This window comes from Bidens hawaiensis, unplaced genomic scaffold (genome assembly GCF_021521415.1).
Source record: "Bidens hawaiensis isolate Kalapana, Puna unplaced genomic scaffold, B.hawaiensis_p1.1 tig00005770_1, whole genome shotgun sequence".
NCBI lineage: Eukaryota > Viridiplantae > Streptophyta > Magnoliopsida > Asterales > Asteraceae > Bidens > Bidens hawaiensis.
In genome coordinates, this window is record NW_027491378.1 from 311203 (window position 1) to 328342 (window position 17140).

General features: G+C 36.4%; 4 protein-coding genes across 4 annotated transcripts in view; 2 read left to right on the forward strand and 2 right to left on the reverse strand.

Annotated features, from left to right (window-relative positions):
• The window catches only part of LOC143630566 (ubiquitin-conjugating enzyme E2 2-like), a 206936-nt gene that overhangs the window by 97160 nt on the left and 92636 nt on the right, over positions 1–17140 (forward strand). The window lies entirely within an intron of this gene.
• LOC143630589 (putative prolyl 4-hydroxylase 6) lies at positions 688–2442 on the reverse strand. Its single transcript, XM_077099564.1, has 7 exons — positions 2351–2442; positions 2181–2273; positions 2034–2091; positions 1819–1923; positions 1377–1610; positions 1216–1276; positions 688–986 (listed from the first exon to the last, which is right to left on the reverse strand). Exons 1-7 carry the CDS (start codon positions 2440–2442, stop codon positions 688–690), a joined length of 942 nt encoding a protein of 313 aa, XP_076955679.1.
• LOC143630560 (thioredoxin H2-like) lies at positions 3633–5067 on the forward strand. Its single transcript, XM_077099546.1, has 2 exons — positions 3633–3953; positions 4889–5067. The coding sequence occupies exons 1-2, from the start codon at positions 3678–3680 to the stop codon at positions 5036–5038; spliced, it is 426 nt and encodes a 141-aa protein (XP_076955661.1). The 5' UTR covers positions 3633–3677; the 3' UTR covers positions 5039–5067.
• Positions 6133–8148, reverse strand: LOC143630590 (uncharacterized). Its single transcript, XM_077099565.1, has one exon. The coding sequence runs from the start codon at positions 8101–8103 to the stop codon at positions 6133–6135; it is 1971 nt and encodes a 656-aa protein (XP_076955680.1). The 5' UTR covers positions 8104–8148.

Here is a 17140-nt window from a genome sequence, read left to right on the forward strand (position 1 = left end):
CCAGGGTACTCCGGTTCGAAGCAGTAGCGGACTGCCTGACTTGATCACTTGTCTGAAACGAAACCGTAATGATGTTGCAGCAGAGAGGAAGAGAGAGTTTGTGTGTTTTTCAATGTATTTGGCTGAAGCATTTGAACTGGTTTTATAGTCAAAAAGTCATAACATAAATCAAACCTCATAATGATCATTAAAGTGTAATAAAACAGAATAATGATCATTAAGAGAATAATTATCTTTAAATCGTTTGACCAACTTCAGTTACGAAGTTAATAATAATAATCATCATTAAGAGAATAATTATCATTAAATCGTTTGACCAACTTCAGTTACGAAATTCTCAAAAACAAATGTAAAACCGAAAACCCAATTTTGCAACCCCGTTGCGCGCGGGTAGGAGTTGTAGTAACACACATCACAAATTAACAAATGAGTAGTGAAGATTGCATCTTATAAACTACTTCTCATTTTGTTCCACACCCGATATGGGACAAGGTTTTACAACTTTAACTTTTGAGACATTTATTCACACGTACTTCTATTTAGTTTTCCAACACAAGTTATATACAGAAAGGCAATATAGAATGAAAAAGGAAAGACAGTAACTACATAAACATGTATGCAAAAAAACCATCGTCATCGACGGAACTAAGCTCTTCCAATAATTTCCAGAACTATGAGCAGAGCCAGTCATATAGGGACCAAAATTGTCACATTCGCTACGAACAACTCATTCACGCTGATTGTCTTAGTAAATTTTGCGCTTGCATCCCCTTTTCTCAAGGTTGATTGAGGGCTTCCTCCATGCAACCTTTCTTTTCTACGTGCACTAGCTCGTTTACGCTCAAAACACTTGACATGAATCCATTTGGTTGCCAACCATTTCTCGCCCTCTATAACGGGGCAGCTCCCATGCAAGCTCATAGGGTCGGTTGTGCCGTTAGGATGTAGATTGAAAAAAAGTAGAGCATCGCCCTTCTTGGGTTTGACTGCATGCGTTGTCAATACTATAAAAAGGCTTTGTGGATCCTCATTTTGGTATGTTTTATAAGGAATTAAGATACTTTAGAATGTGGATTTTATGTTATATATATATATGTATGCTGGTTATGATCCAAAAAGTTACATGCTTGACTCTTGAAAGTCAACCATATTATGTACCAAAAGTCCAAAACACCTTGGTTTTACATTTGTTGCTATATTGATTAATTGACATACCAGCATAACCTCTTTTTGCACACTTACAACTTTCATCATTTTTAAGCTGGGATTCTTTCATCTGGAGACCAACAAAACACCGATTAAAAGAGAAAGATAAAGGCAAACAACAATAAAAAGACATAATCGGTAGCATTTAGTATTAAGTAAATAAAGCATACCTCGGACTGGGGGAATACTGTCTCGCCACCTTTCTCAACATTAGATAAATACATAAGCACAGTTGCTATCCTGTGACCGCCCACTGCCTGATTGGCCTTATCTTGAAAGTAATCCCAGTGTGGCAAGTATTTTTGACTAGTTTCATAATGCAATACCTGCGTCGCCTCTCCGTATTCTACAGGAATGAATGTCCACATAGAAATCCTTGATTCAATACCAGCAACCACTTCATCCTTCAAAGAAAACAATAACTCAAAAATCATAACAAACATTAGCGTTTAATTCCCGATTCGATTTACAAAAATCTTCAAATTTATATATATCAAGTAATTGATCCGATGGCATAAACAAATATTTTTGCATTATGTGTTTCTCAAAATTTTAAGCATATTATTGATTCTAAAATGAATGTGTCGTGTATATATTTATAGTGAAGCTTACATGAGCTTTCCTAATAAACATGCCTTTGCTGGTACGAACCATGCTTTCTATGCTTTTACCGGTTATAGAATCAGCAACCATGGATTTCTGGAGTTTATCCTTTGCCTAAATCACCAACAATCATAATCGAGTTAGCAAGATACACAGGGAACAACAAATTATTGTGTTATAGGCTTACAAGAAAATTGGATAATAAGATGTAAGTGATGACCAACCACTTCAATGAGATGATCACACTCTTCATCTGTTAAAAAGTTCCGGTATAAGAACGCCCTGGAGCCCAAACAGACATAAAAATAATGCTTGCTGTAGAATCATATTATGCTGATTTAAATTATGAAATAACAATATTGGTATAAAACCTTGGATGCTTCGAAATTTGGGTGACCCGAGACGGATCAAACGGATGATGATGATAGGAATTATCATTCAGCAATCTGATCACCGGCGATCTTCTGAAAAAACAATAACATTGGAAGATCAGAAATGAATATATGATCCATCGTTATTTTGCAAATCTAAGGAGATATACATTTGGCGAAAGCATGATGATCGGAGGACGAAATCAGGTGAAAGAATAGGGAAACACAGGAAGAATGGGATGAATGGGTTTCGAAAATTCATTATGAGAATCTCAAAACCCTTTAAGCGATTGTTGCAGAAGGTTGAATGTGAAGGTTGGGTTTATAAAAGAATTTTGATCAAATGATTCGTTTTCGAAGAGAAGATTAACAAGATTCATGAAAAGGTTTATTATGATTTAGAAAGTTTTCATTCAAGTTTAACAAAATGAATCTAATGACAACGTGGAAACTTGTTTATTTGTAGTAATTCATAAGTTTATCATGGTACATGTAACTAATAATTGTGTTAGATTTAAGGTGTTTTTGTTTGTTTTTGGGAATTTGGTCAGTATCGGTAAGATTCGTAACGGTTAGTCAAAAAACCCAAAAAAGTAAATAGTATTGGAACCAATATAGCTTATGATCAGATAAATAATAATAATAATAATAATAATAATAAACATTTAAAAATGTCATGTAGTTGGTTGGTGAAACTCGCGCAATGTGTTCGTCAATTAACGTGAATTCGGCCAACATCGGGTTATGGCACCAAAACTAAACCAAAAAATAAATTTGTCAACGCACAAATACAAATTAACATATTTAAAGCGAAAACACAAATCAGCACATTGACGTGACAAACCACCACAAATTTGATCGGTACCGATACTAAATCGTAAAATAAATTACTAAGTAAAAAAAAGCACAAAAAATGAATATAAAATGTTGTTAGATTCCAGTAGCGTCAGTTCTGTGAATTTAGTCTAGTGGTTTGTCGACATCCCCTAGTGGAGATGCATGTTCGATTTCCAACTGGGTCATTTCCATAGACATCTAGATTAGGGGACAAACCAGGGTTTTAATCTCGAGTTCAGAACCGATGGAGGGCGAGGGTTTACGGATTCCATTTGGTTCCTGCATATCAAAGGGTACAGTCTCATGGCGGTCAAGGAGTCAATGCTGGACATAGCCCCGAATAAGATAGGTTTACCCGTGAGATTGTCCGCCATTAAAAAAATCTTGGATCAAATATAAATTAAATTAACGTGTTAACTGTGAGAGTCAAACAGTGTAATTACACTATGTTGTATATCTTGATTCTCACAATTAACACGTTAATTTAATTTGTACGCTAACTTTCCCGATGAAACAAAACATGTAACGTCGATGGAGGAAGAAGTCAAAAGGGCAATATTTATATTTATATTTTATGTAAAACTCAACCTAATCTGTATCGATGAAAACAAGAAGCGTAAAACACAAACACCACCTGCAAACTCCACTTAACAAACAAACATGGGATCGGTGTTATCAGCGTTTTGGGGAGAGAGTGAACAGCAGACTCCCACCGACGGCGATGCACCATCAGGCGACTCACGAGTCATCGAGTTCCATTCCTCTAACCGCTGGCAGCTTCACTTCAACCAGACCAAGCAATCCCCTAAACTCATGGTCGTTGATTTCTCCGCCTCTTGGTGTGGGCCCTGCAAGATGCTAGAGCCTTTTATTAAATCTCTCTCTGCTAAGTACCAAGAAATTGACTTCATCAAGATCGATGTCGATGAGTTGCAGGTAATAATCATTTGGTTATGATTAGGGTTTGCTGGATTCAATTTGATGTTATGTTGTTGCGATGAATTAGTCTTAATTTAGGGATTAGGGTTATAAATGAAACCCTAAATGGATCCTTATAAAATTGTCTGATTTTGATTCTATTTGTGTCTTCGAAATTGGAGTTACCAGTTCTGATCTTGTTAATGCTTGCAAAAATCACGCCTACGCACCAAGTACTTGAAGAATAATCCCCGAGTACTTGTAACTCCCTAGTCGACCGAGTTGGTAGCGCCTAGTTACAACCATAGAATCATAAAGATTGTGACTTTTGACTAGGGGTGTTACCGTGAAACCACACAAGCTGGTCATTAGTTTGGTTTTGTGGTCGGTTTTATACTAACATTTGGTGGATCGGTTTCCAAATTTTCAAACTGTAATGACGGTTGGGTTTACGGAATGACGGTTTATATTCGCCATACGATTTAATAACATAATTTGATTTGTTTGAGACATGGCATGTTATTGATTTTAATTATTTGTATTTATATTATACTTAGTTATCTGTTTGTTTCATTCTTATATTATGTATGGTCAACTTGTTGTATATTGATTTGTTCTCAAGAACAAAAGGTTTTATCATGACTAATGTTAAATGTTAATCCTACTATTGTGTTAATGTTATTATTCTGGTAATTTGTTTTGAGCTTTAATTCTTGAGTACTAAAAAAGCTTTTATTTTGACGTTTTAATTTTATATGTTATGCATTCTATATAAAGGCTCGTTAAAGTCAAACCCTGAAACCAAACCGTTAGTAATGGTTAAGTTTGGTTTTAAATTTCAACGGTTTGCTTTGGGTTTTCACTAATTAACAACCGTTATTAACGGTTTGGTTTATGGTTTGACCACCTGAAAACCGGTAGTTGTGACGATTAAGATAAATGGATGATTGCAGGATGTTGCGCAGCAATTTGGGGTGCAGGCGATGCCTACACTTGTGTTGCTGAAACAGGGAAAAGAGATTGAAAGGGTTGTTGGTGCTAAGAAAGATGAACTGGAGAAGAAGATCCTGAAGCACAGGGCAACTCCTAAGTTTGCTGCTTAATTTCTTTATCTTTAGTGTTTGATTGTGTTGGGAAAGCTTTAAACTTATTGTGGGCAACTGAATTCTGAATTGTGTCAAATAAAATGGTCATTGTATTAACAACTCTCGAATGCTTTTTCAGCTACTTAATTATGTTTTATGTATTCTGTAATCATGGCACCATGCTCTCTTATTAATCAATCTATATATGTTATACCATACTTTATGGTCATGAACTCGTAATTATGAGACGCGTGTATTTTTAATCGTGTATCTACTTCTATTCATTTAAACAATACTCAAATAATTGTAGTAGGCGATATGGACGTCCTTTTTAACGTAAAAAAACATTTTGTTTTTGTCCTTTAGACTAACTGGCTTCCAAATCCTCCGTTAAGTGAAGGATGTGGCTAACTCGTGATGGGCAATTTGGTCTTTTAATATTACTCTGCACCTCTATTCTCTCTCTCTCCCTCAATAAAAAGTTAAATCCTTTTTCTTTCACCCCCAAATTCCAAAACCCTTACATGATAAAACCCCAAATCAAAATCCAAAGCGTAACGATTGAAACACATTCGTCACAAACCATTGATCGATTGAAGGAATGGTGGAGGCGTGATTCTACATGATTCTTAGTCGTATTCTCATGACTGAATGTGTGCTTGCTGCATATGTATAATACGCGTTATGTACATACACACAAGAAATTATTATTTTCATGATTTTGTTGTTAGTTTGTGAACATAGAAAACACTTGAAAACTATATTGTGATCAATTGGACTGGGGATGAGTTTTAATATGTATTTTTGTGGAGGTTCTTACAAAAGACAATCAAATGACTTAATGAGAGCTATATTGTGAATTAGATTAAAGAAAATATCTAGGTTCTATTAGCAGGGAGTCCAAAATCTAAATTAATAGGCTCAGAAACTCCATTTGGTGGATGGCAATCACAGATAATCAATTAACAACACTTAGAATTTAAATCATAATTTACATAATATAACAAAAGTATTTGGCTTACATACTTCCATATATGCACCTTACAGTATGTTGATCAACACGCAGTTCACACTTGTCTCAGAAGTCCAATATGTTTCATCCTACTAACGGTTCACACCTGTCTCAGAAGTCCAATATGTTTCATCCTACTAACGATTCGAGATGCATCGTTTAATCTATTCGCCCTCTCATAAATGCTAGCAACAACAAGATGCAATTCCTTCTTATTAATATTGGGATCAGAGTCTAATCTCTCAAACAATGATTCCACCATCTCAAAATCTCTTTTTGCACCATAAAGACTTAACATCTGAAAGTGAACTTCATCAGGGAAAACGCAACCCTCATCCTGCATCTCCATATAAACAGCATTCGCCTTCTCAAATTCTCGTAACTTCCCATACGCGTTTAACACAAGAGCAATCACATTGGAATCAGGAAAATACCCTGCTTTTCTCATCTTATCAAACACCTCAAGAACACTAGCGTGCTTTCGGTTTCTTGAAAAAAGATCAACCATACACGCATACACTGATATATCCTTAATTTCTCCATTATTATACGCCTGGCGGAAAACCCACGTCGCCTCTTCTACACGACCCGCTGCAGCAAGTATTGTAATCGCTGTTGCTCGTGGTATATTATCCGGGGTTTGAAGTTCATGAAGCAATCTTTTCGCATGCCCAACAAGACCCGCTCGTTCATAAGCCACAATCATGGTTTGATAAAGAACCTGATCAATTTCAACACCCAAGCTTCTTAACTTTTGAAAAAGTGTTGCAGCTCGGTCCAGTTTCCCGGTTTTATCCCAAATGGATATTATAGTAGAGTATGTTATCCCATTCGGTTCTATCCCTCGGTTCTGCATTTCTTGAATAAGATTATTAGCTTTCTCATGCTCTAGAGTTTTACCATAAATCTTGATCATAGTGTTGTAAGTAACAACATTTTGGTTTATATCTTTTCTCTGCATTAATCTGAATAAATGTATGGCCTCACCGAAAAGCTCGGCTTCACCGTACACTCTCAAAAGGGTATTGTAACTGACCACATTGGGCTCGATTCCAATCTTCCGCATGCTCCAAAACAAACGATCCGCTTCTTTAGCCATATCAAGCTGCCCATATACATCTATCATAATATTGCAAGTCGTAAGGTCCGGTGAACAGTTGACTTCTTTCATTTCCGAGAACACCGATAAAGCTTCTAAATATTTCTGATTTTCAGCATACATGCTCAGCAGTGTAGAATAGCTAACCGTGTCGGGGTCAACTCCAACCGATCTCATTTCTTGAAGCAATAATCGAGCTTCACGAAACAACTTAGCCTTTCCAAAAACATTAATCATCGAATTGTAAGCAACTAGATCCGGCAAAATGCCAGACTGCTTCAACCGAGAGAATATCGATATAGCCTTGGAATAATCACATAACTTTCGTGACAACTCGATCAAATTGCTATACAATACAAGATCACCTGACACGTGATCCTGCTCCATCTTCTGAAGCCAAGATAACGCGTCATCAAACCGACCCTCTTTCCCAAACTGCGTGATCAAAGTTGAGTACGTATACCTATCAGGCGAAAGCGCTCTCTGGCGCATTTCATCAAACAGTCCATACGCAATCTCCCACTGCTTCGCCCGAAGCACATTACGCAAAACAACATTGTACGCGTAAACCGACGGGGTGTACAAAGCGTGTTCGTGTATCCAATCGAGCAATGCAAGTGACCGTTGCCAGTCGGTTTCACGGGAAAGGAGTGTTACCATGAACCGGATCGAAAGCTGTCGGTTTTTGTAAGGAGACATTACGTCGAACAGTTGGTGTTCATCAGTTGTTTGGTTAATAAATGATATTAATTCGTCCATATCTACGCTGTGGTCTAAAAAACCCGGTTCGGGTTTTCGACGGTAGGATTGATGAACATGATGAACAGTTGTTGATGAGCTTAATATCTTCCGCCATATATCTTTTGCTGATGAATTGGAGATTGGTATGAGTTTCTTGCTGTGGGTGTTGAAGTTGTGTGAGTTAATCGTGGTGCAAGGTATGAAACGAGCAGTCAATGACCAAGTATCCATTAACGCATCTCGCAGATTCTCTGGAGTGAACTCAACTGTTATCAGTTTGTGATGTCCCCAGCCATTTATTTGGGATGATGAAGCTTGAAGATGAACATTAAGAAGATAATATGAAAGCCCAATAATAAACTACATAAAAGACCCAAACAACATTTGAGCCCACAAGTGAAAGATGTGTTGTTTTTATAATAAAAAAATAATTAAATTGAATTCGAGTAATTAATCGATTCGGTTTCAATTTTCATCGACTTGAAACCTAATTCAAAATTCAGTTTGGATAACGACCTGATTCCAAATTGGGATCTGTTATTTGAATTAAATTTCGGGTTTTTTGAATCCGATTCTAATAGTGAACCCCCTCGGTAAAGGGTGTGAGTTGTTTAATAATGATAAATGAGAATCAGCATTACTCACTTTAATTGCAATTATGGTTCCTGTGGTGGAACCTGAAGCGCATGTTTCAACCCTACGGTGACATTTTCACATATATGAGAATCAGCATTACTCATTTTAATTGTAATTACGGTTGGTGACATTTTCGCAGATATGGACCCTGTGATGATCATTTTTTTTTTGCAATTGGGCCCGGCCGTTACTTCCGTTAGTTTCAGGGGTATTAATGTATTTTCACCCCTAACCAAAACCCAGCTCCATATAACACCCCACCCCCCCCCCCCCCCCATCTTCGCAACTTACAACCCTGAATTAACGTTTCCATCTCTAACCGTATTTTCACTGCCGTCGTCTCCCGCTGATGTGCTAAAAGTAGTCTAATAATTATTAACTACATTATGCTAATCTAGACATTAAGTAATACTCTAGATTCTCTAAACTTGACTAAACTACTAACCAACAAGTGCACCAGCCAACTCTAGTATAGCTAAGTAAGTCCGGATATCGAACTCACGAAACTCTTTTAATTACGTAAACTAGCTAAATTAGACTCAATCACAGACACGACTATTTATTTATTATTTTTTTGAGGGGGGTTACTAAAAATCTAAGATTAAAGTAATATTAAAATTAAAACTAACTAATAAAACTAAAGGCGACTCGACTTATATGTAACATCTCGGATTTTCGTTTACGTTTAAACCGACCGGGAATAATTTAGATTTTCATTATTAAACAAAAATAATATATTTAAGTTTCTAATGTTCAATTTATACCCCTCATACTTTATATAATGTCTAAATCCTTATTTAAAACATAAAAAGTTCAATAATAGACCAAATATCAAACTACAGGGACTAAAAATGCAAAAAATAAAACTTTCCCCATTTTGGACCGGGGTGCTGCGTGATGGGACCACCCTAGGTGGCCGCGCGGCACGACGGGGGTACCTGCACAGATTGTTTAAGCCTTAGTTCGTTTTCTAGTTCGTTTAAGGTATAAAATCGTTTATTTTAGGCATGTTAGAGTGAATTAAGGTCCAAGTAAACATCATACAACTAAAATACCATTCCTAATTCATTTTCCCTTGTCCAAGATCAGATCTTTGTGAATAAATCGAAGATTCTTTCCTTAAATCGCATATACTTGCTTAAACGGGACAAAAAGCCCATATTTGGTTCGTTTTAGCTATTCTTATATAAACACATCATAATTCCATGCTGTAAACCTTAACCTAACCCTACTACATCTCCTTCAGCCGTCACCTACCTCTTCTTATTCTCAAAACCTTCGGTTTTTGCATATTCGTTAAAGATTCAAGACTTGTTCATTGACTTTGCTTGCTTTAGGATCTTTGACTTCCGTTTCTCATCAATCCTTTCACTTTCCGGGTAAGTTGTAAACTGTAAAATCGTTCATACATATTCCCTAGTCAATAAACTTCAATCAATTTTGGTGATTGAAGGGTGTTGACTGGTCAATTGCTTTAAAACCCGATGAAGGGTAAAACAGTCAACAAGTTTTGACTTTGCGTTTTCTCATGCTTCTGGTCGGATTCAACGTTCGGTCCAGAAGACTTTTCTTCTTGTAATTAAATTTTAAGGGTTCTGCTCAAAACCCGACTCCTGAATCAAAGTTCAGATTCTGGTCAGACTCGACTCGTTTAAACATTAAAATCAACATAACTAGAGTTCTACTCATCCGTTTGGATTGATTCCAGTGGCATTAAGTTTGTTTTTATTTATAGTTTTATATCACAAAGTTTCAGATTCTGATCATTAATCTTGTTGGACGCGTATTGGACGATTCGCTTAAATCATTAGTTCGTTTGTCAAATTTATTAATCACTTGCCTTCCATCTAGGGTGAGTTTGATCATTCCCCTATTTTACTCGATTTTCATAAACTTTTTGGGAACATATGCGTACTTATTCATATTTTCTATCTATATATATATACACACAAAATCGCAAATATAATCATTGTGTGAATATCAGTTGAATGTTATTTGCTAATTGCTACATGTTTAATTGTTTACTTGATAATGTTTTGGAGAGGTCCAACATATCCCCTTGTAGAGGGTTCTCATTAGTATGATCATACGCTCGTCTCAGTAACCGGAGCCCGATTCGCTTGGCAAAGGTAAAACGACAACCTTAGTCATTGTAATCAATGCCCGATTCGCTTGGCAACGATTTCATTGGCACACACGATTTGGTTATATGCATGTTTGTTATGAGTCGATTGATTATTATCACATGGTTGGTTTGCGCATTTATCATTTATCATTTATCAACTATATATATATATATATATATATATATATATATATATATATATATATATATATATATATATATATATATATATATATATATATGCTATTATTTAATGTTGTGTCAAATTGGTGATCATCTCACTCAACATATTTGTTGACAAAAACTCCATTTTCTACGCATATGCAGGTTGCCTGAAGATTGAAGTTGGAATGTAGACAAGACATTACGATATAATTAAGATAATCGTTATATGAACTCATATTTGTGTATTTGAATTGTTTTGTATATTTGGATATTGTGTGTAATATTTGTAAATAATTAATTAGATATTGTCATTTATATTTATGATAGTATCTTCAAGCTGTAAGCAATCGGATCACGCCCCGGCATTTCCGCCTTAGGTTGGGGTGTGACATTATAACTCAGACTTAATTCAGATGATGACATATAACCACCTAGGCTAGAATCCCCAAAGCTTGAGTTATCAATTAATCAAAATATACTTGTTATGGAACTAGGATCATAAAATAGTCATTTAAAGAAAACCCGAACAGGAACCCTAACCCTTCTCAAGAAAACACCTATGAATTTCTATTAAGTTCTTAAAAACACCAGTTTTAATATTAGACTTCCTTACGGCTATCTAATTAATTATGAATGAGTACCTTTATATAAAATCCTACCTTACAAGGTGGAAATCAAAGCCAGTTTAATAAATTCATTCGACATAAATAGACAAAGCTAAAAAATCAAACTGAGACGGACTCTTTGTGAATAACTAAATCTAGCAATCTTAATCAACCAAGATCTATCAAATAACCTATCACCTTACAGCTTTTAGGTTGGCAGCACACTTTTATTTATTTGATCAATGATATTGTTTCTATGATCTTTTTCTAATACAATCACAAACTAGACAAGAGCACATAGTAAATGACCTAACAGAATCCTATTATATGACAAACAATCACCAAAGACTCTCTGAAATAATAAAATTCATCAAATAAAACCAAGCATACATGTGCATCAAATAAATAATATTAAACTCTTTACTGATTCATAAGCCCATAACGAAAAGCAAATCCCAAATAAAATCCAACTTCAACAAAGGTTCATCATAAAGCCTAGGCAGTCTAATAATGTTTAGCTTAGCATCTTAAAATCAAACAAAACACAAAACCTAGAATTCATGGTGAGCATCGGATAAAAATTAGAAACCGAAAGATTAAAGATGATAAAATCCGTAAGTCTTCGATCTCTCTTGAATTAGCACTTCACCGGATGAATTATGGCCTCCAAAAAGCTCCAAAATTTGAAATCCCGACTTGAATTTTCGTCTATGGAAACCCCTGGCTCGTGTTCTCCTTAAAGTTAAGGTTAATGATGTTTATATAGTGATTAGAGCCCAAAACCCGTCCAAAATTCGGAACTTTCTGGATAGGCCTCGGTGCCTCACGCGACGATGATATGGAAGTTGGTCACGTTACGCAGAGTGAAAATATGCCATAAACACCCTCGTCGCGCTACGCGGCGAGGTTCCTCCTCCTGGTCGCGTGACACGACCAGGTTCATATAGTTCAGTTCTTTTTACGGTTCGACTGGTTCTTCTAATGGTTCATTCTGGTTCAACCCTGATGGCTCTTCGTTTTAGCTTCTTTTCAGCTGTGTTTAAATCCAGGAACCTAAAAAACTTAAATATATTAGTAGTATACAAATTCTAATTAAAAACAAACAAAAACTAATAAAATACTTTATAAAATATACAGGGGAAACATATATATATATATCATTATATCACCCGCCTTCCCGATATAAAAATGGCTTGGACTTTTTATGCAATCCTTAGTATCATATTTTTCATAGGTATCGGAATTCACATTTTCCTCGTTAATTCGTTTGTTCGATTAAATTCAGTTTTAGGTCGATGCTATGCAATTGAGACGATTATGTTTTTGGTTTTATAGCCACGATTTGGCTGGATGTTAGACTTGACCACTTAGAATTTGAGTTTGTGGTTTTGGTGAAACCGGCCATACTGGATCTACAATTTCCAGTTTTAAGCATGTGGCCAGGATCAAATCGAGTAGGGTTTAAGTAATTGGTGTTTTGTATATTATTAACTTAACTAGTAATGACCTAGACTGGTAATCATGTATTTTGTATTGTACTAATTAGGGCATCTCGTATCAACAACTAAACTAATAAACTATTTATGCGGGGGCAATGTTGTATTAACTTATGTATGATTAGTGTGGGTGTGATTGTGTCTACATCTATGTATGCTTGTTTTTGTGTATATGAATTTGTAAAACTATGTGCATATGTATGCTTATATGTTGTATGCATACAGAGCCGGCCCAATAGTATAACCAGGTGAAGCTAGGGCTTGAGGCCTAAAAAAAATAGAGCCTCCAGTTAACTTTTTTTTAATCTATATAAATTGGGCCAGTGATTTTGGACTGCTATATGCAAGTACTCAGGTGTATTAAGAGAAAGTGCAATAAAAGAGAATCAGGTAATTAGAGAAATTCCCAAAATCAATACAAATCATGATTATTATTAACAAAATTAATATGGAATTTCAACTATTTAACTTTGGAAGTTCAAATGTGTAATTATGCTCTATTCGAGATTTCATGATTATCATTAACATAATTAGTTAGGATCCCATTTCATAACTATAGAAAATTTTGTATTCAAAGTTTCACGGATCTAATTTTAGTTCTTAACATTTATTCATATTCATATTTGACAATATTTGGATTTTCTCTGTTACATATTTGATTATAGACGTCCATTGATATGGACTTCTTGCTAGTTTCTTAATTCTTAAATGTTACATACTTTTAGTTTTTGATTTCTCAGGTATGTTTTGGTATATTCAACCTCAACTACTCAAGTTCAATTATATGTGACATGTTACGTATTGATTTTTTACATATCTATTGCCTGTTGACTACAATTTTATTGTTTGTTGACTACAAATTTATTGTTAGTTGTTGCGTGTTAGACATTATGCTTTAGAGATTTAGTGTTAAATGGTACCAACGTCAAAACCGAAAATACGAATGGGGTCATTTGTTTTTTTTTTTGGGGGGGGGGGGGGTGCAGTAAACAGGAAGGCCCCGTATTTCAGTTACGCTTTAGACCACCTAAAACGTTGGGCCGCCACTGTATGCATAACTAAATGTATGTGTGACTGTATTAAGGAGAAGTGCTTTGTTAGATTTTATTAGGTGTATGTATGTATGTATGTATGTATGTGTAATTAGATGCATCTGTTGACTTTAACTTTGTAGAACAACAACAACAAACTAACTAGTTAAGTAATCAAGTGCTTGCAATGGATGTATGTGTATTTATGCAGTGACACAAGACTCTTTTTATGTGTGTATGTATCTATGTATATATGTATGTATGGTTGTGTATGTATGTATAACTATATGCATCTGCGTATGCATATATATATACATATATGTATGTGTGTATGTATCTATGTATATATATGTGTGTATATGCATATACATGTATGTGTGTATCTGTGTGTATATGCATGTATTTATGTATTGTATGGATTTGAATGCATGTAAAGTCACAGTTGGCCTCGGAAAGTCAAACTCTATGTAGTGTGTATTGTATGGATGTGAATGTATATACATATATGAGTGCACCTTGTGTTTCAAGTGCTTAATGTTGTGTAAAGTCACAGTTTGACTTAGGAAAGTTAAACCATGTAATTTTTTTGATTTCATGTCAGTTTGGTTAACTATATACAAATAATCAGTTTAGATAGTCAAGATTATGATTATTTATGCTTAGTTGATTGTAATAAGCATCTTACAATAAAGGTCAACGGGTCAAAGACAGTCAACTATAGAAAGTCAACATTCGGTAATATGTATTTAAAACCACAGGGTTGCAAATTGCAAGGGCAGACGGTCTTTTCACAGAAAAACAAACTTTGGGTTCACTACGAGGTCCCGATTGCAAAAAAAAAATGACCACCAGATGGCCCATATTTGCGAAAATGTCGCCATGGGGTTGAAACATGCATTTTGGGTTCCACCACGGGGACCATAATTGCAATTAACTATTCATTTTATCATTTGCTACGTCGTGATTTTTTTTTTTAAATGTTTGGAAGTACCTCAAATATTCAAATGAGACTTTTAAAGACTAGATGTGAACCATGCACACTAATTTTGACACTCCATAACTGCCTCACCTAGGAATACCGTCAGGGAGAAAGGCCACCACTGTAGAAAAACCCCCGTAAGTCAAGTTTCAAACCTGAAGGCTGAGGTCATAAGATCTCAAGTGATGCAGGAGCATCCAGTCCATTAAGTCGGCCCAGCCCGACCCAAATGCCTATTTTTTATTTATAAATATGATTGTTAGGTCTTTTGTTTTGTTTAGTTTTTGATTAAGTTTATTATTATAAGAACATTGTTCTTGGAACTTCGGTTCAATTTATCGTCTTTTGATTAATCGTGAGTCTTTCGAGCCATTGATCGCTTTCAAAACTACATCAGTTGGTATCAGAGCTTTTGGTTCTCAAATGGCTCGACGTGAGGATGAATACTTTCTTGCTCATAGATTCGCCAACAGAGGCAACGACAGAAGTGTTTTCTATTCACGTGCTCGTGGAGAAAATCGACATCCTACTTGCAGAGTCGCCGACCGAGGCAGCGATGGAGTCTATTCTGACCCACGGGATCTTAAGAAGATCAAACGACTCCGACAACAAGTCCGCGATCTTGAAGAGATTAAACGGCTCCGAAAACGAGTCCGCGATCTTGAAGAGATCGAACGGCTCCGAAAACGAGTCCGCGATCTTGAAGAGATCGAACGGCTCCGAAAACGAGTCCGCGATCTCGAGTTACAACGGGAGATGCGTAATGTGGAAACCGAGTCGAGCACCGTCGTCTGGGACGAAAGTGACGACGGAGAGGAGAATCCGTTTTACTATCACCCACCCTGGTTCTTAGAACCAATTTATCCAGAAAGTGTGTCGGAAGACAACCCCGTCTTTGATGAAGACAGAATTGGCTATGATGAAGATGCGTGTTTATTTGCGGATCCTTTCGGTGGTGATTTTAGCTGGGATTTGCAACCTGTGTTTGATAACTACGGTGATGAGGAAGAATATACAGTGGTTCTAGATAGTGCATCGACTGCTACCGGGTCTCAAATTCCGTCTGTGGTAATCTCTATGGTAGTGGCTACTGGTGGTGAGGAGGCAACCGGTAGTGATGAGTTTGATTTGGAAGTTCCAACAATATTGCTGGTAGTTATGGAAGATTTGAATCTTGATTTACAAAGATTGCAACCTCCTATTAATTTGCAATTTCAAATTGATGAGAATATTGTGATAACAAAGGATGTGGATAGAATATTGTGATAACAAAGGATGTGGATATGCTTCACCATAATAATGGTAGTGTATCGCGTGGTGAGCTATTTAATTTATTCTTTCCAATTGGTGGGCCCACTCACAAAGATAGAGATGTCATGGTTGCACAAGATGTGGAGGAATTTAGCATGTTAATTGAAAATATGAGAAAGGAAAATAAAAGATGGGATACAAATGTTACTAGACCAATGCATGGAGGTCCATCTTTGTTACATAATTCTAAAACTGTTGTTGGGCCACTTGGTATGTGGTCTTCTAGAGCCCAACTTTTGGTTCTCAAATGGCTCTACGTGAAGGCGGGTGTTTTCTTGATCGAAGAGTCGCCGACCAAGGCATCGACAAGAACATTGGTGGTTCACGTGCCCGTGGAGAAGATCGACTAACTACTCGCAGAGTCGCCGCCCGAGGCAGCGATGGAGTATGTCTCGACCCACGGGATCTTGAAGAGATCAAACTGCTCCGAAAACGAGTCTGCTATCTCAAGTTACAATGGGAGACGCGCAATGCGGAATCCGAGTCGAGCACCGTAGTCTGGGTCGAAGGTGGCGACAGAGAGCAGCATCCGTTTGGCGGTCACCAACCTCGGTTCGACGAACCAATCTATCATGAGAGTTTATCAAAAGACAACCCTGTCTTTGATGAAGACGAAATTGATTTCGACGAAGAAGAATGTCGGCTGGTGAAAAATATTCTTAGCGGAGTTACCGGTGACGAATCAATTTTGAAGATTTGTAATGTTGATGAAGATGAAGATTATGGCAGTATCCCTACGGCGGTGATATGTGGTCCGATGGTTGTTGGTGGTGTTGAGGTAGATGGTGATGAGTTGCAAAAGTTGGAGGCTACTGGTGGCGATGTGGTGATTTTGGAAGTTCCATTTAATCCAGTGGAGCATATGGAATGTTTGAAATTTGTATCTCACACGACATTATCTCCTAGGAATGTGGAATTTC